Source organism: Papaver somniferum, chromosome 3 (genome assembly GCF_003573695.1).
Source record: "Papaver somniferum cultivar HN1 chromosome 3, ASM357369v1, whole genome shotgun sequence".
Classification (NCBI taxonomy): Eukaryota; Viridiplantae; Streptophyta; class Magnoliopsida; order Ranunculales; family Papaveraceae; genus Papaver; species Papaver somniferum.
Window position 1 is genome coordinate 192,349,251 of NC_039360.1, and position 22,601 is coordinate 192,371,851.

The 22,601-nt window shown below is 36.7% G+C and overlaps 2 protein-coding genes across 2 annotated transcripts; both read right to left on the bottom strand.

The window, feature by feature from the left end:
- Positions 1-2,867: 2,867 nt before the first annotated feature.
- LOC113360464 lies at positions 2,868-4,211 on the bottom strand. The gene is made up of 3 exons (XM_026603972.1): positions 3,665-4,211; positions 3,456-3,580; positions 2,868-3,323 (listed from the first exon to the last, which is right to left on the bottom strand). Exons 1-3 carry the CDS (start codon positions 4,209-4,211, stop codon positions 2,868-2,870), a joined length of 1,128 nt encoding a protein of 375 aa, XP_026459757.1.
- A 1-nt stretch (position 4,212) lies between these two features.
- Positions 4,213-5,727, bottom strand: LOC113360465. Its single transcript, XM_026603973.1, has 2 exons — positions 4,920-5,727; positions 4,213-4,862 (listed from the first exon to the last, which is right to left on the bottom strand). Exons 1-2 carry the CDS (start codon positions 5,725-5,727, stop codon positions 4,213-4,215), a joined length of 1,458 nt encoding a protein of 485 aa, XP_026459758.1.
- Positions 5,728-22,601: the final 16,874 nt, after the last annotated feature.

Sequence of the window (22,601 nt, forward strand, 5' to 3'; positions counted from 1 at the left end):
TTTCTTCTTAGAAGTGCGAATTTTCCACCAAAGCTTCATGAGAAGAGCATTGTTCATAGTAGCCATACGAGTTAAGCCCAAACCCCCCTCCTCAAAAGGGCAACAGACTTTATCAAAAGCTACAACCACAGTACGACTCACATTAGAATCCCCGGTCCAAATAAAGTTCCTAATTGCTCTTTAACATTGCAAAATAAATTTGCTAGGCCATTTGTAAATAGCCATATTGTGAATAGAATAACTAGTAATAACAGATTTAACAAGCACAATACGGTCATGAAAAGATAATAAAAAAACCCTTCCAACCAGCAAGTTGTGCTTTAATCTTTTCAACAACTCTAGAAATATGATGATATCTAACCGTGCTTGGCATAATTTGAACTCCCAAATACCGGTCAGGAAAAGTGGCAACACTCATACCCAAGTAATCAGCAAGATAAGTCCGTCTACTCAAAGAACCACCACCATAATAAATCTTGCTTTTATGTCTAAATACCGTTTGGCCGGAAGCTGTTTGATATTTACCCAACAAACCCACAAGGTTATGAAGACTCTTGAGATTTCCCTTGCAAAAAATCATAATATCATCAGCAAAGAAAAGGTGAGTAGGGGAGATACCACCTCTTGTAACCATATGACACATCTTTTTTTCCATAAAGAGCTTTGAAATATTTCTTCTAAGAACATCTTCAATTAAGACAAAAATCAAAGGAGAAAGGGGGTCTCCTTGACATAAACCTCTATTAATTTTGAAATAACCCTCCGGACTGCCATTCAAAAGAATAGAGAGATTCTAGCAGAATTCAAGATATTAAGAATCCAAGTGCACCATTGATCAGAGAAACCATACTGGTGAAAAACTTCCAACACAAAAGACCAACTCACTTTGTCAAATGCCTGAGAAATATCAAGCTTAAGGCCAATGTAGCCATCCTTGCGCTTGATTTGAAGCTCATTAACTATCTCAGAAGCTAAGCTGATGTTTTCATGGATATTACGACCCTTCATAAAGGCTACATGTTCCTCAGAAACAAGATTATCCAAAATACTACTAAGCCTAGTAGCAAGGATCTTAGTAAAAAATTTAAAGAAAAAATTACTAAGGCTAATGGGTCTAAAGTTACGAAGAGTATTAGCACCTCTTACCTTAGGAAGTAAAATGATAAGACTTGAATTAACTACATCTGAAATATGACCAGTACTCCAACAATAAGTAACAGCCTTGATCAAGTCTTCCTGGATAATATCCCAACAATGCTGATAGAAACAACTAGAAAAACCATCAGGCCCCGGTGCAATATCAGTGATAGGATCCGGAGATACCTATTTATAGAAACCGCAATTGCACGGTGTCTAACTAGTAGAACAATGGCAAGTGCATGTCGTTCCCACGAGGAGCGGTGGAAATACGTAATCAATATCTCTAATGGACTAACAAATGAAGATGTTTTTGGATTTTTTAAAGAATAAAGACAATGAGAAGAATAAACTCAAGTAACAAAACGAATCAAATGGGAGAGTTGGTAACTACGGTTTAATGTATCCACCACTATTTCTATTCAAATACTGAAATGAAACATAATTCATGAATTATTTATTGTTCGTTCTATTGACATCACCTATTATATATATTAGAGTCGCAAATATCACTGGGACTCCCTAAGCATGGCACATCAAAAGACTAAACCAAAGCATGCACCATCAAATTTCATTAGCGAGAAATTTATACGAAACTAAATACAGGTTCTCAAATAATACCTGGCTATTCTAAGCATACCCCATCAAAGGATTTAACCCAAGCATGATATATCAAATAAGTAGACAAATATATTTTTGATCCTAACAATTATGCACAAAGGTTATACAAAACCGGTGAAGAAACAAATCATATTATCATTAAATCAATATTAAAATCATGGAATTATTTATTCAATTCAAAATGGTTTATTGCTATATAATCCAATCAATCAAAAATGGCATAATACCCATGTAGTTTCAACCATAAAAACCCTAGTTACAAAGTAATTAGCAAGCCATCGCTTTCTCAAAAGCCATAAATAAATATATTAGATATTCACTAGCTAATCGAAATGGAATTGGAAAAATGGAAGAACGCAAACCCTTCTCCGTCTCTCCTTCACGGCTCTGTATCCGCCTCCCTTCTATTCGTCTCCCAAAACCGGCCTCAGAACCCCCCCTTTTTCTTCTTCACAATACAGAAAATATATACCAAATAAAGGTATGTCGTCATTCTCTTAATTAGCCTTAATTGAAACTTGCATGGTGGTCATCAATGTGATCTCCCCATATATATATTCTTCTTCATTTTGCTTGCATGCATATTTGGTAGACTTAAAAAGAATCCCACTGGTGGGAAAGCAAAATCTTTTTAATTCATTTTTCTCCCTCCAACAAGATATTCACGTCGACCCATTTATTTGTTCCAATATTCCACTACCTAACAGGCTTTCCTTTCCAACTTCCCAAAACTATGCATATGTGCAACGACACATGGCATAATAACCCCTATAATGTTTTCTGCTTGCATGAAAATCACACGACTGTTCTTATGAGCCCCAAAAAACCATGATTCAGGGGAAAGAATGTGTACCTGCTTGACCTCCTTGTTTTTAATTATACCGTCCCCCTTGTGTATCATCCCTTCTCTGTCTGGCTTTGGTGTCTCGAGTAACCTTGCTGTTTTTTTTTGTGGCAAGCACTGTTTTAGCTTCACATTTCGTCATTTATTCTTGGATGATTGGATTTACTTCTACTTTCTACAAAAGCATTAAAATAGTATTATTAGAAACAATATCGAGTCCTAGCTAATATAAATATGGGTACAAAATGTAGCACATACGTTCTTATCAATCAGCGCCAAGGTCAAAAACTGCTTGTTTAATTTCATCAGGAGTAGGAATTCTGTCCATGGCAAGACTTTGTTCTGAAGAAATACTAACATGCTCATAATCAAATAATCTAGCATCAATATCTGACTCATGGCCGTTAAATTTCTCTTCATAGAAGTGCACAATATGGTCCCGTAAAAGATCATAGTCAGAGATAGTATTGCCATCACTATCTACTAATTCAGAAATAGTATTAGAACTTCTACGAATACGAATGCTATTATGGAAGAAAGTAGAATTGCTTGAACCCTCCACAAGCCACTGATTTCTTGCCTTTTTCTTAAGCATAGTGTTGTGTTGAAGCCGAGTCTCACTAAGCCTAGCCATAGCATCTTTCATAACATTAAATTTGGTAACATCATTTGGATCCTCATCCGAACAAAGAGCAGCAGATTCAAACCTCAATTGATCTTTCTTCAACCGAGAATGAACATTACCAAAAACCAGAAGATTTCACTCCTTGATCACCCCTTTAAGTCTCTTGTGTTTATAAGTAAATATGAAATCAAGAGAACCATGAGCCGGCATATTCCAACTCTCAGTAACCATACGAAGAAAATCAGCATGTAAAAACCACATCTTCTGAATGCGAAACTGAGCTCTCTTCGGCCTTTGAACAGCAAAAGGATAACCCAGGAGAGTAGAATGGTCGGAAACTTCTCTAGGAAGAGCTTTACACCGTCAATTCTCAAATTTCGCAAGCCAAGCAGCATTAATAACAGCCCGATAAAGTTTAATAATGATTCTATTAGTACCCGACTGACTATTTGTCCAAGTGAATTTAGTACCCGAAGAATCAGCCTCAAAAAGATTATTATCATTTAACCAATCTGAGAACTCATTTATAGATGAAGTTCTTGGTTCAAAACCCCCCTTTTTCTCATCAAGTCTAAGAATACAATTGAAATCACCCATAACAAGCCAAGGAATAGAATCATCTTGGAGATTGAGTTGCTTCCAAAGTCTTCTCCTATTAAATTGAACATAACTAGCATGAACAAAAGAAATATGAACCCCATCAACCTCAATAGAAATGGCATGTTTGCTTCTATTAAGAATAGAAGGCCTTATTGAATCCAAGTAACAAACCCAAAGATTAGCTATACTATTAGCAGTAGCATTATGAATAACAAGAGAAGAATAATCTTTCAGTTGAAGTCTATTGCCAAAGGCAACCGAGCAATAAACTTTTGGTTCCGCAAGACAGAAAACATCTGGCTTGAATTCTCTTATTAACTCCCTAAGTTTACACTGAGCTGCATCACGTGCAACTCCATTAATGTTCCAAAAAAGAACCCGCATATTAAACCCTAGGATTTTGAGTTTTAGATAGATTTACCGTACTGGCAGTATTGGAGGAGGCTTTGAGTCTTGGAGAGGATCCATTCCGAGCTCGGATTCCAAGCTCAGATTCTTCTTCCAAATCAGACATATTATCATTATCTCGCAATGCATCAATTCTTGCTTGAAGTGCTAATAGTTGCTGTTGTTTAGCACGTCTTGCAGCTTCATCAATCCTATTAATATCATGCAACTGACTGTTTGAAGATTCACCAACAAAATTTGTGCCCAAGATATTAAATTTGTTGTGCGAAACATATTCAGAATGTTGTTCAAGAGCGTCACACACCAGTGTAGGCAAAGAAGATATAGGAATCCTACCAGGATTCGGAAGTTTAGTTCTTGCCAATTCAACATTCCCACCTGGCTTAGTATTCAAAACCGAAGTGCTCACCGACTTGGCTTTCTTAACTAAAACTGTATGCGCATGTGCAGCCTGTTTGGATTTTTCAAACTCAGCTGTGGCACTTCGCAAAACAGCTTCGGATATCGCTAAATCATCTTGAATTTGTTGTTCCAACTCAACAGTTCCATTAACGCTCACAGTTGTAGGTTGTAAATTTTGTGCTGGTCCTTTACGATTTCTCTTACCATTCTTCTTATTTGATGCAACTTTTCAAGTTGAATTACCCTGCTGAATAAAAAGCGCACTAGATTGCTGTTGTGTACCATTGGTAGAAACTGGGTGTTGAACCTCAGAATTTAAAGGAGTATGCTTCTTCCTACATTCAGAGTCTTGATGCCCAACTATCTTACACTTAGAGCAGTATTTAGGTCTCTTTAAAATTTCAAAAGGTTGCAAGAAATTCCGCCCACCAGCTTCAACATGGACAGAATCAGAATTGAGTTTTGAAAAATCAATGTCAATCAAAACTGAAGCAAAATGCCCATATTCATGATTCAGGGTTCGCTTATCCACCATTATAGGAGTACCCAAGGATTTACCAAGCGATAACAACGTTTTTTCAACCCACATCTCAACAGGGAGACCGGGAAACTTGACCCATATGGTAGAGTGTGATGTGCATTGTTTGTCAGCATCAAATCCTGGATACCAGTCAATCAATCGTAATGGTTGTTCATTCACAATCCACGGATCCTTGTTACCTTCTCTATAAACCTTGTCTTTGTCTTCCTGAGATAATAACTTGATGATGAAAAAACCACGGTTCATAGGAATAAACTGAACCCTAGTTTCTCCAAGACTCCATTGTTGTTCCAAGTTAACCTTAATATCATTCAGTTTAACACCTTTGAGATCCAGTCTACCAATAAGACTAAAACGCCTTATTTGACAGCCTTCTTCGTAGTAATCCTGAGGGATCACAATAGCCGGCTTACCATCTTTCATAGTAGGGTTTGTTAAAGAACTAATATCAATAGCAGTAGATACATGATTTTTTTTGTTTTTTCCCATCACCAGTTCAGCAAAAGTTAGTTTAGGATGACTAGAATCACCCAAAGATTGATCCCCCATCCCTGATCACCAAAAGATGATCAAGAGAATAGGTGCGGCAAAAAATTTTGAAAAAAAACCAAGAAACCCTAAAATCGCCAGAGCAGTTTTAGGATAGAGAAAAAATCGCCTGAATATGACCAGTTCTCAAAGAGAGTGAGCCAGCTTTGGAAATCCCTTTGGATTTTTTTCAAGAAGGATGTAAACCATTAAAATATAGTTTCATAGCTCAGTTAGACTTCACAGGCGTGAAGTTTTCTGAAGTTAAACACTCATTAGTTGAACAATGGAAACTTGGACATGATGTTAGGTTTCTTCCCATGCGTAAAGGATTTTTCATAATTATGTTATCAATAACTGAAGAAAAAGAAAGGACTTGTAATGGTCCTAAAACCATCATCAAAAATCAAGTTCTTCAACTGCAGGATTGGTATCCTAATTTTAACCCTAATAAGCAGCGTACTTCTCATGTTGTTGTATGGGTCATGTTTCCTGAATTTTCAATGGAGTTACGGACTGAAAAATCCATATTATCAATCGGTAAGAGTTTTGGCACTCGAAGTGTTGTTGATGAAAAAACCCTAAGGTTGGAGTATGTCTATTTTGCATCAGTTCTTGTTGATATTGATTTCTCAAAGCACATCCCTGAAAGAATTTTGTTAAAAGCTAATGGGAGGGAATTCTGGCAATATATGGATATTCATAAACGTCCTCAATTTTGTACAAAGTGCAGCATTATTGGTCATTGTGAGCAGGATTGTAGAAAAAATCAAGCAACAAAACAAAAAATAATCAACTTCAGGTGGTTGCAGCTGAACAATTTCCTAGAATGAGGAATGATATTCCGCCAGGCATGGAGTGGCAAGTTGCGGGAAATAAAAATACGGGTAAGCAAGCTCCAGTTATTCCGGTCATAGATGAAAGTGATGTTGCTGGGAGTTCTCATGCAGTTGTTATTGAAAAACACGCACATGTTGGGAATACAAATTTGGATAAGAAAAAATAATAATATGGATGCTATGGAAAAAAATGGCAATGCTGGTGCGTCGATGAATGATGAAAAGAAATATGATACTCCAAGTGCTGAGGATAAAAAGTTAGAGGAAGGGCTGAATAACTATTTTACTTAATATAGGGAAGCACATCTCAAACTGATTAGATGCAAGAATGTAATTGCAGCTAAACCAGATCTTGCTACACGTAAAAAAATATGCTCTTGCAGACCATGCAACTGTTCCGACAGTGGTAAAGCAAACGTCCGTGAAGAATTTGGAGATACAACCATTTTCCGTGTCAAAGGAGAAGTCCGTGCAAAACAACAGCATGTCCGTGAGTAGTAAAAACTCTATCTTGGAGGACAAGTCCGCTTATGATTTGGTTTCCAAGACCGTGACTAAGGCTGTGGAAGTTAATTGAAAGTCTGTAGCTAATGTTACTTCTAAGGAGTATTGGACAAAAGTTAAGGGTAAAAACTCTCCAACCAAATTCACTTTTACTCCCTTGACTGATGTTGTGTTCAGTTCTTCTGAAATTGCGTGCACAGACAAATATGCCTCTCTAAACTCAGAATTGGGTTTGAGAGATGATAATGATAATGATAATGAAGTTCAACAATGTGTTTCTAAAGAGGAGGGAAATACTGTTTTGGATGCAAATGTTTTGGCAGATGAAGTTAAAAACTCAAAAGAGTGGGGTACAATTGTGGATGACAATAAAAACAACAATAGCAAGGTGACTTCAATTGATGCATCAAAGAAGGAAGCTTTTCTTGACAGATTAAAGACAATAAGACAACAAATGGAGGAAAATATCCTCACTCAAGAAGAACTTGAAGAGGTAGGAAAAATTAATAATGATGAGGTTAGGGCTAACTTTATTAGAAATCCATCCTATAGAAAGGAGTATTTTAAGGAAACAAAGGAGTTGTTGGAGAGAGTCTCGAAGAAAAAACCCCAAACTCCAATTAAGCTTGTTCCTGGAGGTAATTATGCTTCAGATGAAGTTGAATATGATGATGAGTATAATGAGTTTATGGTGACCCTGATGTTTTGGCAGAATTACTAGCTGGTCTCCAACCTAAAAAGAAGAATTTCAGGGTGGGAAAGGCGCGAAAACGTTATTAAGCTCTGTTTTTCCTTCTTTTGGTTAGTTATTTGTGTTTAGGAGCTCTTCATGAGCTTTTACAATTTTTTGAGGTTATTTTTCCTCCCTTTTGGTTTATGGGGGTGGGGAGGCCTTGAGCCTCCCATTTTGTAATTCTTGTAATTATGTTTTTTTTTCTTTAATAAACCATTTTGACCTAGCAAAAAAAAAAACACCATATTCCGACGCACTATGTTATGGCACACCACGTTCTGACACACAATCTTATGGCAAACCAAGTCACACCATATTCAAGAACACCTTGTTATGGACATATCATGTTATGACACACCATATTCTGAGGCACTATGTTATCGCACACCACGTTCTGAAACACAATCTTACGGCTCACCAAGTCACACCATATTCAAGCACACCTTGTTCTGGACATATCATGTTATGGCACACCATATTCCGACACACTATGTTATCGCACACCACCTTGTGACGCACAATCTTATGGCTCACCAAGTCACACCATATTAAAGCACACCTTGTTCTGGACATATCATGGTATGGAAAACCATATTCCGATGCTCTATGTTATGGCACACCACGTTCTAACACACAATCTTATGGCACACCAAGTCACGCAATATTGAACCACACTTTGTTCTGGACATATCATATTATGTGGCATATCATATTCCGATGCACTATGTTATGGCATACCACGTTCTGACACACAATCTTATGGCAGACCAAGTCACACAATATTCAACAACACCTTGTTCTGGACATATCATCTTATAGCACACCATATTCCGACGCACTATGTTATGGCACACCACGTTCTGATGCAAAATATTATGGCACACCAAGTCACACCATATTCAAGCATACCTTGTTCTTGAATATCATGTTATGGCACACCACGTTCTGACGCACGATCTTAAGGCACACCTCGTTCTGACGCACGATCTTATGGCACACCAAGTCATATCATATTCAAGCACCCCTTTTTCTGGACATATCATATTATGGAACACCATATTCCGACGCACTATGTTTTGGCACACCACGTTCTAACGCAAAATCTTATGGCACACAGAGTCACACCATATTCAAGCACACCTTTTTCTGGACATATCATGTTAAGGCACACCATATTCCGACGCACTTTGTTATGACACACCACGTTCTGACGCACAATCTTATGGCACACCAAGTCACACCTTGTTCTTGACATATCATGCTATGGCACACCATATTCTGACGCATTATGTTATGGCACACCACGTTCTGACGCGCAATCTTATGGATCACCAAGTCACACCATATTCAAGCACACCTTGTTCTGGACATATAATGTTATGGAAAACCATATTCCTAGGCTTCATGTTATGGAAAACCACGTTCTGACACACAATCTTATGGCGCACCAAGTCACAAAATATTCAACCACACCTTGTTCTGGACATATCATGTTACGGCAAATCATATTCTGAGGCTCTACCTTATGGCACACCACGTTCTCACACACAATCTTATGGCACACAAAGTCACACCATATTTAAGCACACCTTGTTCTGAACATATCATGTTATGGCACACCATATTCCGACGCACTATGTTATGGCACACCACGTTCTGACGCAGAATCTTATGGCACCCCAAGCCACATCATATTCAAGCATACCTTGTTCTGGAATATCATTTTATGGGACACCACGTTCTGATGCACGAACTTATGGCACACCAAGTCATACCATATTCAAGCACACATTGTTCTGGACATATCATGTTATGGCACACCATATTCCGACGCATTATATTATGGCACACCACGTTCTGACGCAAAATCTTATGGCACACAGAGTCACACCATTTTCAAGCACAGCTTGTTCTGGACATATCATGTTAAGGCACACCATATTCCGACGCACTTTGTTATGGCACACCACGTTCTGACGCACAATCTTATGGCACACCAAGTCACACCATATTCAAGCAAACCTTGTTCTAGACATATCATGTAATAGCACACCATATTCCGACGCACTATGTTATGGCACACCACGTTCTGACGCACAATCCTATGGCTCACCAAGTCACACCATATTGAAGCACACCTTGTTCTGGACATATCATGTTATGGCACACCATATTCCGAGGCTCTATGTTATCGCACACCACGTTCTAATGCACAATCTTATGGCTCACCAAGTCACACAATATTCAACCACACCTTGTTCGGGGCATATCATGTTATGGCACACCATATTCCGACGCACTATGTTATGGCACGCCACGTTCTGACACACACTCTTATGGCACACTAAGTCACAACATATTCAAGCACACCTTGTTCTGTACATATCATGTTATGGCACACCATATTCTGATGCACTATGTTATAGTGCACCACATTCTACACACAATCTTATGGCTCACCAAGTCACACTATATTCAAGCACACCTTGTTCTGGACATATCATGTTATGGCACACCCTATTCCGACGCACTATGTTATGGCACACAACGTTCTGACATAAAATCTTATAGCACACCAAGTCACACATATTGAAGCACACCTTGTTCTGGACATATCATGTTATGGAACACCATATTCTGACGCACTATGTTATGGCACACCACGTTCTGACACAAAATATTATGGCACACCAAGTCACACCATATTCAAGCACACCTTGTTATGGACATATCATGTTATGGCATACCATATTCCGAACGCACTATGTTGTGGCACACCACGTTATGACACACAATCTTAGGGAACACCAAGTCACACCATATTCAAGCACACCTTGTTCTGGACATATCATTTTATGGCACACCATATTCTGACGCACTATGTTTACCTATTTTAATGATAATCATGCCAAATATTGAGCGTTACAGCATTTTGAGTTTCGTAAACAACTCAAGAGGAGAATATTTGGATGGGAAAAGGGACAACGATGTCAGTACGTCACATGGACCTCAGTTTTCAACCAAGATTTTATGTTTTATGAGCTCTTAAAAGTCGTTTTCTAGTTCCAGAGAGCTTATAAGGGTAGTTCTTATATACAAGGAAAATATTCTATTTGAAACCAATGACCCGGGATTAGTAAAAAAACTAAGGAGGGATCTATTTTGATGGGAAATGGTGTTTAGATTTTAGGCAAATTCCATAATATGCTATCGAAAAGCCAGTTTTACCGATTTTATAGTAATTATGCCAAATGTTGAGCGTTACAACACTTTGAGTTTCGTAAACAACTCAGGAGGAGAGTATTTGGATGGGAAAAGGGACAACGATGTCAGTACGTCATATAGACCTCAGTTTTCAACCAAGATTTTACGGTTTATCAGCTCTTAAAGGTCGCTTTCTAGTTCCAGAGCGCTTTCAAGGGTAGTTCATATATACTAGGAAAATATCCTGTTTGAAACCAATGACCGGGGATTAGTAAAAAAACTAAGGAGGGATCTATTTTGATGGAAAATGGTGTTTATATTTTGGGAAAATTCCATAATATGCTATCGAAAAGCCAGTTTTACCGATTTTATAGTAATTATGCCAAATGTTGAGCGTTACAGCACTTTGAATTTCGTAAACAACTCAAGAGGAGAGTATTTGGACGGGAAAATGGCAAACGATGACAGTACGTCACATGGTCCTCGGTTTTCAACAAAGATGTTAAGAGTTATCAGCTCTTAAAGGTCGTTTTCTAGTTATATGGCACTTTCAAGGGTAGTTTATATATACTAGGAAAATATCCTGTTCGAAACCAGTGACCCGTGATTAGTAAAAAAACTAAGGAGGGATCTATTTTGATGGGAAATGGTGTTTAAAATTTAGGCAAATTCCTTAATATGCTATCGAAAAGCCAGTTTTACCGATTTTAATATTAATTAAGCTAAATGTTGAGGGTTACAGCACTTTGAGTTTCATAAACAACTCAATGTGAGAGTATTTGGATGGGAAAAGGGACAACGATGTCAGTACATCACATGGTCCTCAATTTTCAACCAAGATTTTAAGGTTTATCAGCTCTTAAAGGTCGTTTTCTAGTTACAGAGCCTTTCAAGGATAGTTCATATATAGTAGGAAAATATCCTATATGAACCCAATGAGCCGGATTAGTAAAAACAACTAAGGACGGATCTATTTTGATGGGAAATGGTGTTTAAATTTTAGGAAAAATTCCATAATATGCTATCGAAAAGCCAGTTTTACCGATTTTAACAGTAATTATGCCAAATGTTGAGCATTACAGCACTTTGAGTGTCGTAAACAACTTAAGAGAAGAGTATTTGGATGGGAAAAGGGCCAACGATGTCAGTACGTCACATGGTCCTCGGGTTTCAATAAAGATGTTAAGGTTTATCAGCTCTTAAAGGTCGTTTTCTAGTTTCAGAGCGCTTTCAAGGGTAGTTCATATATACTAGGAAAATATCATGTTTGAAACCAATGACCCGGGATTAGGTAAATTCCATAATATGTTATCGAAAAGCCAGTTTTACCGATTTTAATATTAATTAAGCCAAATGTTGAGCGTTACAACACTTTGAGTTTCGTAAACAACTCAAGAGGAGAGTATTTGGTTGGAAAAAGGGCCAACGATGTCAGTACATCACATGGTCCTCAGTTTTCAACCAAGATTTTAAGGTTTATCAGCTCTTAAAGGTCGTTTTCTAGTTCCAGAGCGCTTTCAGAGCGATTTCAAGGGTAGTTCATATATACTAGGAAAATATCCTGTTTGAAACTAATGACCCGTGATTAGTCAAAAAACTAAGGAGGGATCTATTTTGATGGGAAATGGTTTTTAGATTTTATGCAAATTCCATAATATGCTATCGAAAATCCAGTTTTACCGATTTTATAGTAATTATGCCAAATGTTGAGCGTTACAGCACTTTGAGTTTCGTACACAACTCAAGAGGAGAGTATTTGTATAGGAAAAGGGTCAACGATGTCAGTACGTCAAATGGTACTCAGTTTTCAATCAAGATGTTAAGGTTTATCAACTCTTAAAGGTCGTTTTCTAGTTTCAGAGCGCTTTCAAGGGTAGTTCATATATACTAGGAAATATAACTGTTTGAAACCAATAACCCGGGATTAGTAAAAAAAACTAAGGAGGGATTTATTTTGATGGGAAATGGTGTTTAGATTTTAGGAAAATTCCATAATATGCTACCGAAAAGCTAGTTTTATCGATTTTAATAGTAATTATGCCAAATGTTGAGAGTTATAGCACTTTGAGTTTCGTAAACAACTCAAGAGGAGAGTATTTGGATGGGAAATGGGACAACAACGTCAGTACATCACATGGTACTAAATTTTCAACCAAGATGTTAAGGTTTATCATCTCTTAAAGGTCGTTTTCTAGTTCCAGAGCGCTTTCAAGGGTAGTTCATATATACTAGGAAAATATCCTGTTTGAAACCAATGACCAGAGATTAGTAAAAAAAAACTAAGGAGGGATCTATTTTGACGGGAAATGGTGTTTAGATTTTAGGAAAATTCCATAATATGCTATCGAAAAGCTAGTTTTGCGGATTGTAATAATAATTATGCCAAATGTTGAGCGTTACAGCACTTTGAATTTCGTAAACAACTCAAGAGGAGAGTATTTGGATTGGAAAAGGGCCAACGATGACAGTACGTCACATGGTCCTCAGTTTTCAACAAAGATTTTAAGGTTTATTAGCTCTTAAAGGTCGTTTTCTAGTTCCAAAGCACTTTCAGAGCGCTTTCAAGGGTAGTTCATATATGCTAGGAAAATATCTTGTTTCAGACCAATGACCCGGGATTAGTAAAAAAACTAAGGACGGATCTATTTTGATGGAAAATGGTGTTTATTTTAGGCAAATTCCATAATATGCTATCGAAAAGCCAGTTTTACCGATTTAAATGGTAATCATGCCAAATGTTGAGCGTTACAGCACTTTGAGTTTCGTAAAAATACTCAAGAGGAGAGTATTTGGATGGGAAAAGGGACAACGATGTCATTACGTCACATGGACCTCAGTTTTCAACCAAGATTTTACGGTTTATCAGCTCTTAAAGGTCGTTTTCTAGTTCCAGAGCGCTTTCAGAGCGCTTTCTAGGGTAGTTCATATATACTAGGAAAATATCCTGTTTGAAACCAATGACCCGGGATTAGTAAAAAAAACTAAGGAGGGATCTATTTTGATGTTAAATGGTGTTTAGATTTTAGGCAAATTCCATAATATGCTATCGAAAAGCTAGTTTTATCGATTTTATAGTAATTATGCCAAATGTTGAGCGTTACAGCACTTTGACTTTCGTAAACAACTCAAGAGGAGAGTATTTGTACGGGAAAAGGGAAACGATGACAGTACGTCACATGGTCCTCGGTTTTCAACAAATATGTTAAGGTTTATCAGCTCTTAAAGGTCGTTTTCTAGTTATAGAGCACTTTCAAGGGTAGTTCATATATACTAGGAAAATATCCTGTTTGAAACCAGTGACCCGGGATTAGTAAAAAAATCTAAGGAGGGATCTATTTTGATGGGAAATGGTGTTTATAATTTAGACAAATTCCTTAATATGCTATCGAAAAACCAGTTTTACCGATTTTAATATTAATTAATCTAAATGTTGAGCGTTACAGCACTTTGAGTTTCGTAAACAACTCAAGGGGGGAGTATTTGGATGGGAAAAGGGACAACGATGTCAGTACGTCACATGGTCCTCAGTTTTCAACCAAGATTTTAAGGTTTATCAGCTCTTAAAGGTCTTTTTCTAGTTCCGGAGCCTTTCAAGGATAGTTCATATATATTAGGAAAATATCCTATATGAAACCAATGAGCCGGATTAGTAAATACAACTAAGGACGGATCTATTTTGATGGGAAATGGTGTTTATATTTTAGGAAAAATTCCATAATATGCTATCGAAAAGCCAGTTTTACCGATTTTAACAGTAATTATGCCAAATGTTGAGCATTACAGCACTTTGAGTGTCGTAAACAACTCAAGAGGAGAGTATTTGGATCGGAAAAGGGCCAACGATGTCAGTACATCACATGGTCCTCGTTTTTCAACAAAGATGTTAAGGTTTATCAGCTCTTAAAGGTCGTTTTCTAGTTTCAGAGCGCTTTCAATGGTAGTTCATATATACTAGGAAAATATCATGTTTGAAACCAATGACCCGGGATTGGTAAAAAAACTGAGGGATCTATTTTGATAGCAAATGGTGTTTAGATTTTAGGCAAATTCCATAATATGCTATCGAAAAGCCAGTTTTACCGATTTTATAGTAATTATTCCAAATGTTGAGTGTTACAACACTTTGAATTTCGTAAACTACTCAAGAGGAGATTATTTGGATTGGAAAAGGGCCAACGATGACAGTACGTCACATGGTGCTCAGTTTTCAACAAATATTTTAAGGTTTATTAGCTCTTAAAGGTCGTTTTCTAGTTCCAGAGCACTTTCAGAGCGCTTTCAAGGGTAGTTCATATATGCTAGGAAAATATCCTGTTTCAAACCAATGACCCGGGATTAGTAAAAAAACTAATGACGGATATATTTTGATGGGAAATGGTGTTTATTTTAGACAAATTCCATAATATGCTATCGAAGAGCCAGTTTTACCGATTTAAATGGTAATCATGCCAAAGGTTGAGTGTTACAGCACTTTGAGTTTCGTAAACTACTCAAGAGGAGATTATTTGGATTGGAAAAGGGCCAACGATGACAGTACGTCACATGGTCCTCAGTTTTCAACAAATATTTTAAGGTTTATTAGCTCTTAAAGGTCGTTTTCTAGTTCCAGAGCACTTTCAGAGCGCTTTCAAGGGTAGTTCATATATGCTAGGAAAATATCCTGTTTCAAACCAATGACCCGGGATTAGTAAAAAAACTAATGACGGATATATTTTGATGGGAAATGGTGTTTATTTTAGACAAATTCCATAATATGCTATCGAAAAGCCAGTTTTACCGATTTAAATGGTAATCATGCCAAAGGTTGAGTGTTACAGCACTTTGAGTTTCGTAAACAACTCAAGAGGAGAGTATTTGGATGGGAAAAGGGACAACGATGTCATTACGTCACATGGACCTCAGTTTTCAACCAAGATTTTACGGTTTATCAGCTCTTAAAGGTCGTTTTCTAGTTCCAGAGCGCTTTCTAGGGTAGTTCATATATACTAGGAAAATATCCTATTTGAAACCAATGACCCGGGATTAGTAAAAAAACTAAGGAGGGTTCTATTTTGATGGCAAATGGTGTTTATATTTTAGGAAAATTCCATAATATGCTATCGAAAAGCTAGTTTTACCGATTTTATAGTAATTATGCCAAATGTTGAGCGTTACAGCACTTTGAATTTCGTAAACAACTCAGGAGGAGAGTATTTGGACGGGAAAAGGGAAAAAGATAACAGTACGTCACATGGTCCTCGGTTTTCAACAAATATGTTAAGGTTTATCAGCTCTTAAAGGTAGTTTTCTAGTTATAGAGCACTTTCAAGGGTAGTTCATATATACCAGGAAAATATCCTGTTTGAAACCAGTGACCCGGGATTAGTAAAAAAATCTAAGGAGGGATCTATTTTGATGGGAAATGGTGTTTAGAATTTAGACAAATTCCTTAATATGCTATCGAAAAGCCAGTTTTACCGATTTTAATATTAATTAATCTAAATGTTGAGCGTTACAGCACATTGAGTTTCGTAAACAACTCAAGGGGAGAGTATTTGGATGGGAAAAGGGACAACGATGTCAGTACGTCACATGGTCCTCAGTTTTCAACCAAGATTTTAAGGTTTATCAGCTCTTAATGGTCGTTTTCTAGTCCAGAGCCTTTCAATGATAGTTCATATATATTAGGAAAATATCATATATGAAACCAATGAGCCGTATTAGTTAATACAACTAAGGATGGATCTATTTTGATGGGAAATGGTGTTTAGATTTTAGGAAAAATTCCATAATATGCAATCGAAAAGCCAGTTTTACCGATTTTAACAGTAATTATGCCAAATGTTAAGCATTACAGCACTTTGAGTGTCGTAAAAAACTCAAGAGTAGAGTATTTGTATGGGAAAAGGGCCAACGATGTCAGTACGTCACATGGTCCTCGTTTTTCAACAAAAATGTTAAGGTTTATCAGCTCTTAAACGTCGTTTTCTAGTTTCAGAGCGCTTTCAAGGGTAGTTCATATATACTAGGAAAATATCCTGTTTGAAACCAGTGTCTCGCGATTAGTAAAAAAAACTGAGGGATCTATTTTGATGGCTAATGGTGTTTAGATTTTAGTCAAATTCCATAATATGCTATCGAAAAGCCAGTTTTACCGATTTTATAGTAATTATTCCAAATGTTGAGCGTTACAACACTTTGAATTTCGTAAACTACTCAAGAGGAGATTATTTGGATTGGAAAAGGGCCAACGATGACAGTACGTCACATGGTCCTCAGTTTTCAACAAAGATTTTAAGGTTTATTAGCTCTTAAAGGTCGTTTTCTAGTTCCAGAGCACTTTCAGGGCGCTTTCAAGGGTAGTTCATATATGCTAGGAAAATATCCTGTTTCAAACCAATGACCCGGGATTAGTAAAAAAACTAAGGAAGGATCTATTTTGATGGGAAATGGTGTTTATTTTTGGAAAATTCCATAATATGCTATCGAAAAGCCAGTTTTACCGATTTAAATGGTAATCATGCCAAATGTTGAGCGTTAAAGCACTTTGAATTTCGTAAACAACTCAAGAGGAGAGTATTTTGATGGGAAAAGGGACAACAATGTCATTACGTCACATGGACCTCAGTTTTCAACCAAGATTTTACGGTTTATCAGCTCTTAAAGGTCATTTTCTAATTCCAGAGCGCTTTCAGAGCGCTTTCTAGGGTAGTTCATATATACTAGGAAAATATCCTGTTTGAAACCAATGACCCAGGATTAGTAAAAAAACAAAGGAGGGATCTATTTTGATGGAAAATGGTGTTTAGATATTAGGCAAATTCCATAATATGCTATCGAAAAGCCAGTTTTACCGATTTTATAGTAATTATGCCAAATGTTGAGCGTTACAGCACTTTGAATTTCGTAAACAACTCAAGAGGAGAGTATTTGGACGGGAAAAGGGCAAACAATGACAGTACGTCACATGGTCCTCGGTTTTCAACAAAGATGTTAAGTTTTATCAGCTCTTAAAGGTCGTTTTCTAGTTATAGAGCACTTTCAAGGGTAGTTCATATATACTAGGAAAATATCCTATTTGAAACCAGTGACCCGGGATTTGTAAAAAAACTAAGAAGGGATCTATTTTGATGGAAAATGGTGTTTAGAATTTAGTCAAATTCCTTAATATGCTATCGAAAAGCCAGTTTTACCGATTTTAATATTAATTAATCTAAATGTTTAGCGTTATAGCACTTTGAGTTTCGTAAACAACTCAAGAGGAGAGTATTTGGATGGGAAAAGGGACAAAGATGTCATTACGTCACATGGTCTTCAGTTTTCAACCAAGATTTTAAGGTTTATCAGCTCTTAAAGGTCGTTTTCTAGTTCCATAGCCTTTCAAGGATAGTTCATATATATTAGGAAAATATCCTATATGAAACCAATGAGCCGGATTAGTAAATACAATTAAGGACGGATCTATTTTGATGGGAAATGGTGTTTAGAAATTAGGAAAAATTCCATAATATGCTATCGAAAATCCAGTTTTACCGATTTTATAGTAATTATGCCAAATGTTGAGCATTACAGCACTTTGAGTGTCGTAAACAACTCAAGAGGAGAGTATTTTGACGGGAAAAGGGCCAACGATGACAGTACGTCACATGGTCCTCGGTTTGCAACAAATATGTTAAGGTTCAGCTTTTAAAGGTCGTTTTCTAATTCCAAAGCACTTTCAAGGGTAGTTCATATATATTAGGAAAATATCCTGTTTGAAACCAATGACCCGGGATTAGTAAAAAAACGAATGAGAGATCTGTTTTGATGGGAAATGGTGTTTATAATTTAGGCAAATTCCTTAATATGCTATCGAAAATCCAGTTTTACTGATTTTAATATTAATTAAGCCAAATGTTGAGCGTTACAGCACTTTGAGTTTCGTAAAAAACTCAAGGGGAGAGTATTTGGATGGTAAAAGGGCCAACGATGTCAGTACGTCACATGGTCCTCAGTTTTTTACCAAGATTTTATGGTTTATCAGCTCTTAAAGGTCGTTTTCTAGTTCCAGAACCTTTCATGGGTAGTTCATATATACCAGGAAAATATCCTGTATGAAACCAATGACCCGGATTAGTAAAAAAACTAAGGAGGGATCTATTTTGATGGGAAATGGTGTTTATATTTTAGGAAAAATTCCATAATATGTTATCAAAAGGCCAGTTTTACCGAATTTAACAGTAATTATGCCAAATGTTGAGCATTAAAGCAATTTGAGAGTCGTAAACAACTTAAGAGGAGAGTATTTGGATGGGAAAAGGACCAACGATGTCAGTACGTCACATGGTCCTCGGTTTTCAACAAAGATTTTAAGGTTTATCAGCTCTTAAAGGTAGTTTTCTAGTTCCAAAGCGCTTTCAAGGGTAGTTCATATATACTAGGAAAATATCCTGTTTGAAACCAATGACCCGGATTAGTAAAAAAACTAAGGAGGGATCTATTTTGATGGGAAATGGTGTTTAGATTTTAGGAAAATTCCATAATATTTTATCGAAAAGCCAGCTTTACCGATTTTAATAGTAATTATGCCAAATGTTGAGCGTTACAGCACTTTGATTTCGTAAAAAACTCAAGAGGAGCGTATTTGGATAGGAAAAGGGCCAATGGTGTCAGTACGTCACATGGTACTCAGTTTTCAACCAAGATTTAAAGTTTATCAGCTCTTAAATGTCGTTTTCTAGTTTCAGAGCGCTTACAAGGGTAGTTCATATATAATACGAAAATTAACTGTTTGAAACCAATGACTCGGGATTAGTAAAAAAAACTAAGGAGGAATCTATTTTGATGGGAAATGGTGTTTATAGTTTAGGAAAATTCCATAATATGCTATCGAAATGCAAGTTTTACCGATTTTAATAGTAATTAGGCCAAATGTTGAGAGTTATAGCACTTTGAGTTTCGTAAATAACTCAAGAGGAGAGTATGTGGATGGGAAAATGGAGAACAATGTCAGTGCATCACATGGTCCTCAATTTTCAACCAATATGTTAAGGTTTATCAGGTCTTAAAGGTCCTTTTCTAGTTCCAGAGCGCTTTCAAGGGTAGTTCATATATACTAGGAAAATATCCTGTTTGAAACCAATGGCCCGAGATTAGTAAAAAAACTAAGGAGGTATCTATTTTGATGGGAAATGGTGTTTATATTTTATGCAAATTCCATTATATGCTATCGAAAAGACAGTTTTACCGATTTTAATATTAATTATGCCAAATGTTGAGCGTTACAGCACTTTGAGTTTCGTAAACAACTCAAGAGGAGAGTATTTGGATAGGAAAAGGGCCAACGATGTCAGTACGTCACATGGTCCTCAGTATTCAACCAAGATTTTAAGGTTTATCAGCTCTTAAAGGTCGTTTTCTAGTTCCAGAGCGCTTTCAGAGCGCTTTCAAGGGTAGTTCATATATACTACAAAAACACCTTATTGAAACCAATGACCCGGATTAGTAAAGAAACTAAGGAGGGATATATTTTGATGGGAAATGGTGTTTAGATTTTAGGCAATTTCCATAATATGCTATCAAAAAGCCAGTTTTACCGATTTTAATAATAATTATGCCAAAGGTTGAGCGCTACAGCACTTTGAGTGTCGTAAACAACTCAAGGATGGAGAAAGGCCAACGATGTCAGTACGTCACATGGTCCTCAGTTTTCAACCAAGATTTTAAGGTTTATCAGCTCTTAAAGGTCGTATTCTATTTCCAGAGCGCTTTCAAGGGTAGTTCATATATACTAGGAAAATATCATGTTTGAAACCAATGACCCGGATTAGTAAAAAAACTAAGGAGGGATCTATTTTGATGGGAAATGGTGTTTATAGTTTAGTAAAATTACATAATATGCTATCGAAAAGCCAGTTTTACCGATTTTAATAGTAATTATGCCAAATGTTGAGCGTTATAGCACTTTGAGTTTCGTAAACAACTCAAGAGGAGAGTATTTGGATTGGAAAAGGTCCAACGATGTCAATACGTCACATGGTCCTCAGTTTTCAACCAATATTTTAAGGTTTATCAGCTCTTAAAGGTCTTTATCTAGTTCCCGAGCGCTTTCAAGGGTAGTTCATATATACTAGGAAAATTAACTGTTTGAAACCAATGACCCAGGATTAGTAAAAAAAAACTAAGCAGGGATCTATTTTGATGGGAAATGGTGTTTAGATTTTAGGCAAATTTCATAATATGCTATCAAAAAGCCAGTTTTACCGACTTTATAGTAATTATGCCAAATTTTGAGCGTTACAGCACTTTGAGTTTCGTAAACAACTCAAGAGGAGAGTATTTGGATGGGAAAAGGGCAAACGATGACAGTACGTCACATGGTTCTCGGTTTTCAACAAAGATTTTAAGGTTTATCAGCTCTTAAAGGTCGTTTTCTAATTCCAGAGCGCTTTCAAGGGTAGTTCATATATGCTAGGAAAATATCCTGTTTGAAACCAATGACCCGGGATTAGTAAAAAAACTAAGGAGGGATCTATTTTGATGGGAAATGGTGTTTAGATTTTAGGAAAATTCCATAATATGTTATCGAAAAGCCAGTTTTACCGATTTTAAAAGTAATCTTGCCAAATGTTGATCGTTACAGCACTTTGAGTTTCGTAAACAACTCCAGAGGAGAGTATTTGGATGGGAAAAGGGACAACGATGTCAGTACGTCACATGGACCTCAGTTTTCAACAAAGATTTTAAGGTTTATCAGCTCTTAAAGGTCGTTTTCTAGTTCCAGAACGCTCTTTCAAGGGTAGTTCATAGATACTAGGAAAATATCATGTTTGAAACCAATGACCGGGATTAGTAAAAAAACTAAGGAGGGATCTATTTTGATGGGAAATGGTGTTTAGATTTTAGGCAAATTCCATAATATGCTATCGAAAAGCCAGTTTTACCGATTTTAATAATAATCATGCCAAATGTTGAGTGTTACAGCACTTTGAGTTTCGTAAATAACTCAAGAGGAGAGTATTTGGATGGGAAAAGGGAAAACGATGGCAGTACGTCACATGGTCCTCAGTTTTCAACAAAGATTTTAAGGTTTATCAGTTCTTAAAGGTCGATTTCTAGTTCCAGAGCGCTCTTTCAAGGGTAGTTCATATATACTAGGAAAATATCATGTTTGAAACTAATGACCCCGGATTAGTAAAAAAACTAAGGAGGGATATATTTTGATGGGAAATGGTGTTTATATTTTAGGAAAATTCCATAATATGCTATCGAAAGCCAGTTTTAATAGTAATTATGCCAAATGTTGAGCGTTACAACACTTTGAGTTTCGTAAACAACTCCAGAGGAGATGGGTAAAGGGCCAACGATGTCAGTACGTCACATGGTACTCAGTTTTCAACCAAGATTTTGAGGTTTATCAGCTCTTCAAGGTCGTTTTCTAGTTCCAGAGCACTTTCAAGTGTAGTTCATATAAACTAGGAAAATATCATGTTTGAAACCAATGACCCGGGATTAGTAAAAAAAACTAAGGAGGGATCTATTTTGATGGGAAATGGTGTTTAGATTTTAGTCAAATTCAATAATATGCTATCGAAAAGCCAGTTTTACCGATTTTAATATTAATTATGCCAAATGTTGAGCGTTACTGATCACTCTTT

What these genes read in the sequence shown, in the direction of transcription:
- LOC113360464 (XM_026603972.1), bottom strand. Translation starts at nt 4,211, where the DNA reads ATGCGGGTTCTTTTTTGGAACATTAATGGAGTTGCACGTGATGCAGCT. An exon ending in TTGGACAAATAGTCAGTCGG is followed by an intron (nt 3,581 to 3,664) that starts GTACTAATAGAA and finishes GACGGTGTAAAG; the next exon opens with CTCTTCCTAGAGAAGTTTCC. An exon ending in ATGCTGATTTTCTTCGTATG is followed by an intron (nt 3,324 to 3,455) that starts GTTACTGAGAGT and finishes TCTCGGTTGAAG; the next exon opens with AAAGATCAATTGAGGTTTGA.
- LOC113360465 (XM_026603973.1), bottom strand. Translation starts at nt 5,727, where the DNA reads ATGGGGGATCAATCTTTGGGTGATTCTAGTCATCCTAAACTAACTTTT. An exon ending in ACACCCAGTTTCTACCAATG is followed by an intron (nt 4,863 to 4,919) that starts GTACACAACAGC and finishes CAACTTGAAAAG; the next exon opens with TTGCATCAAATAAGAAGAAT.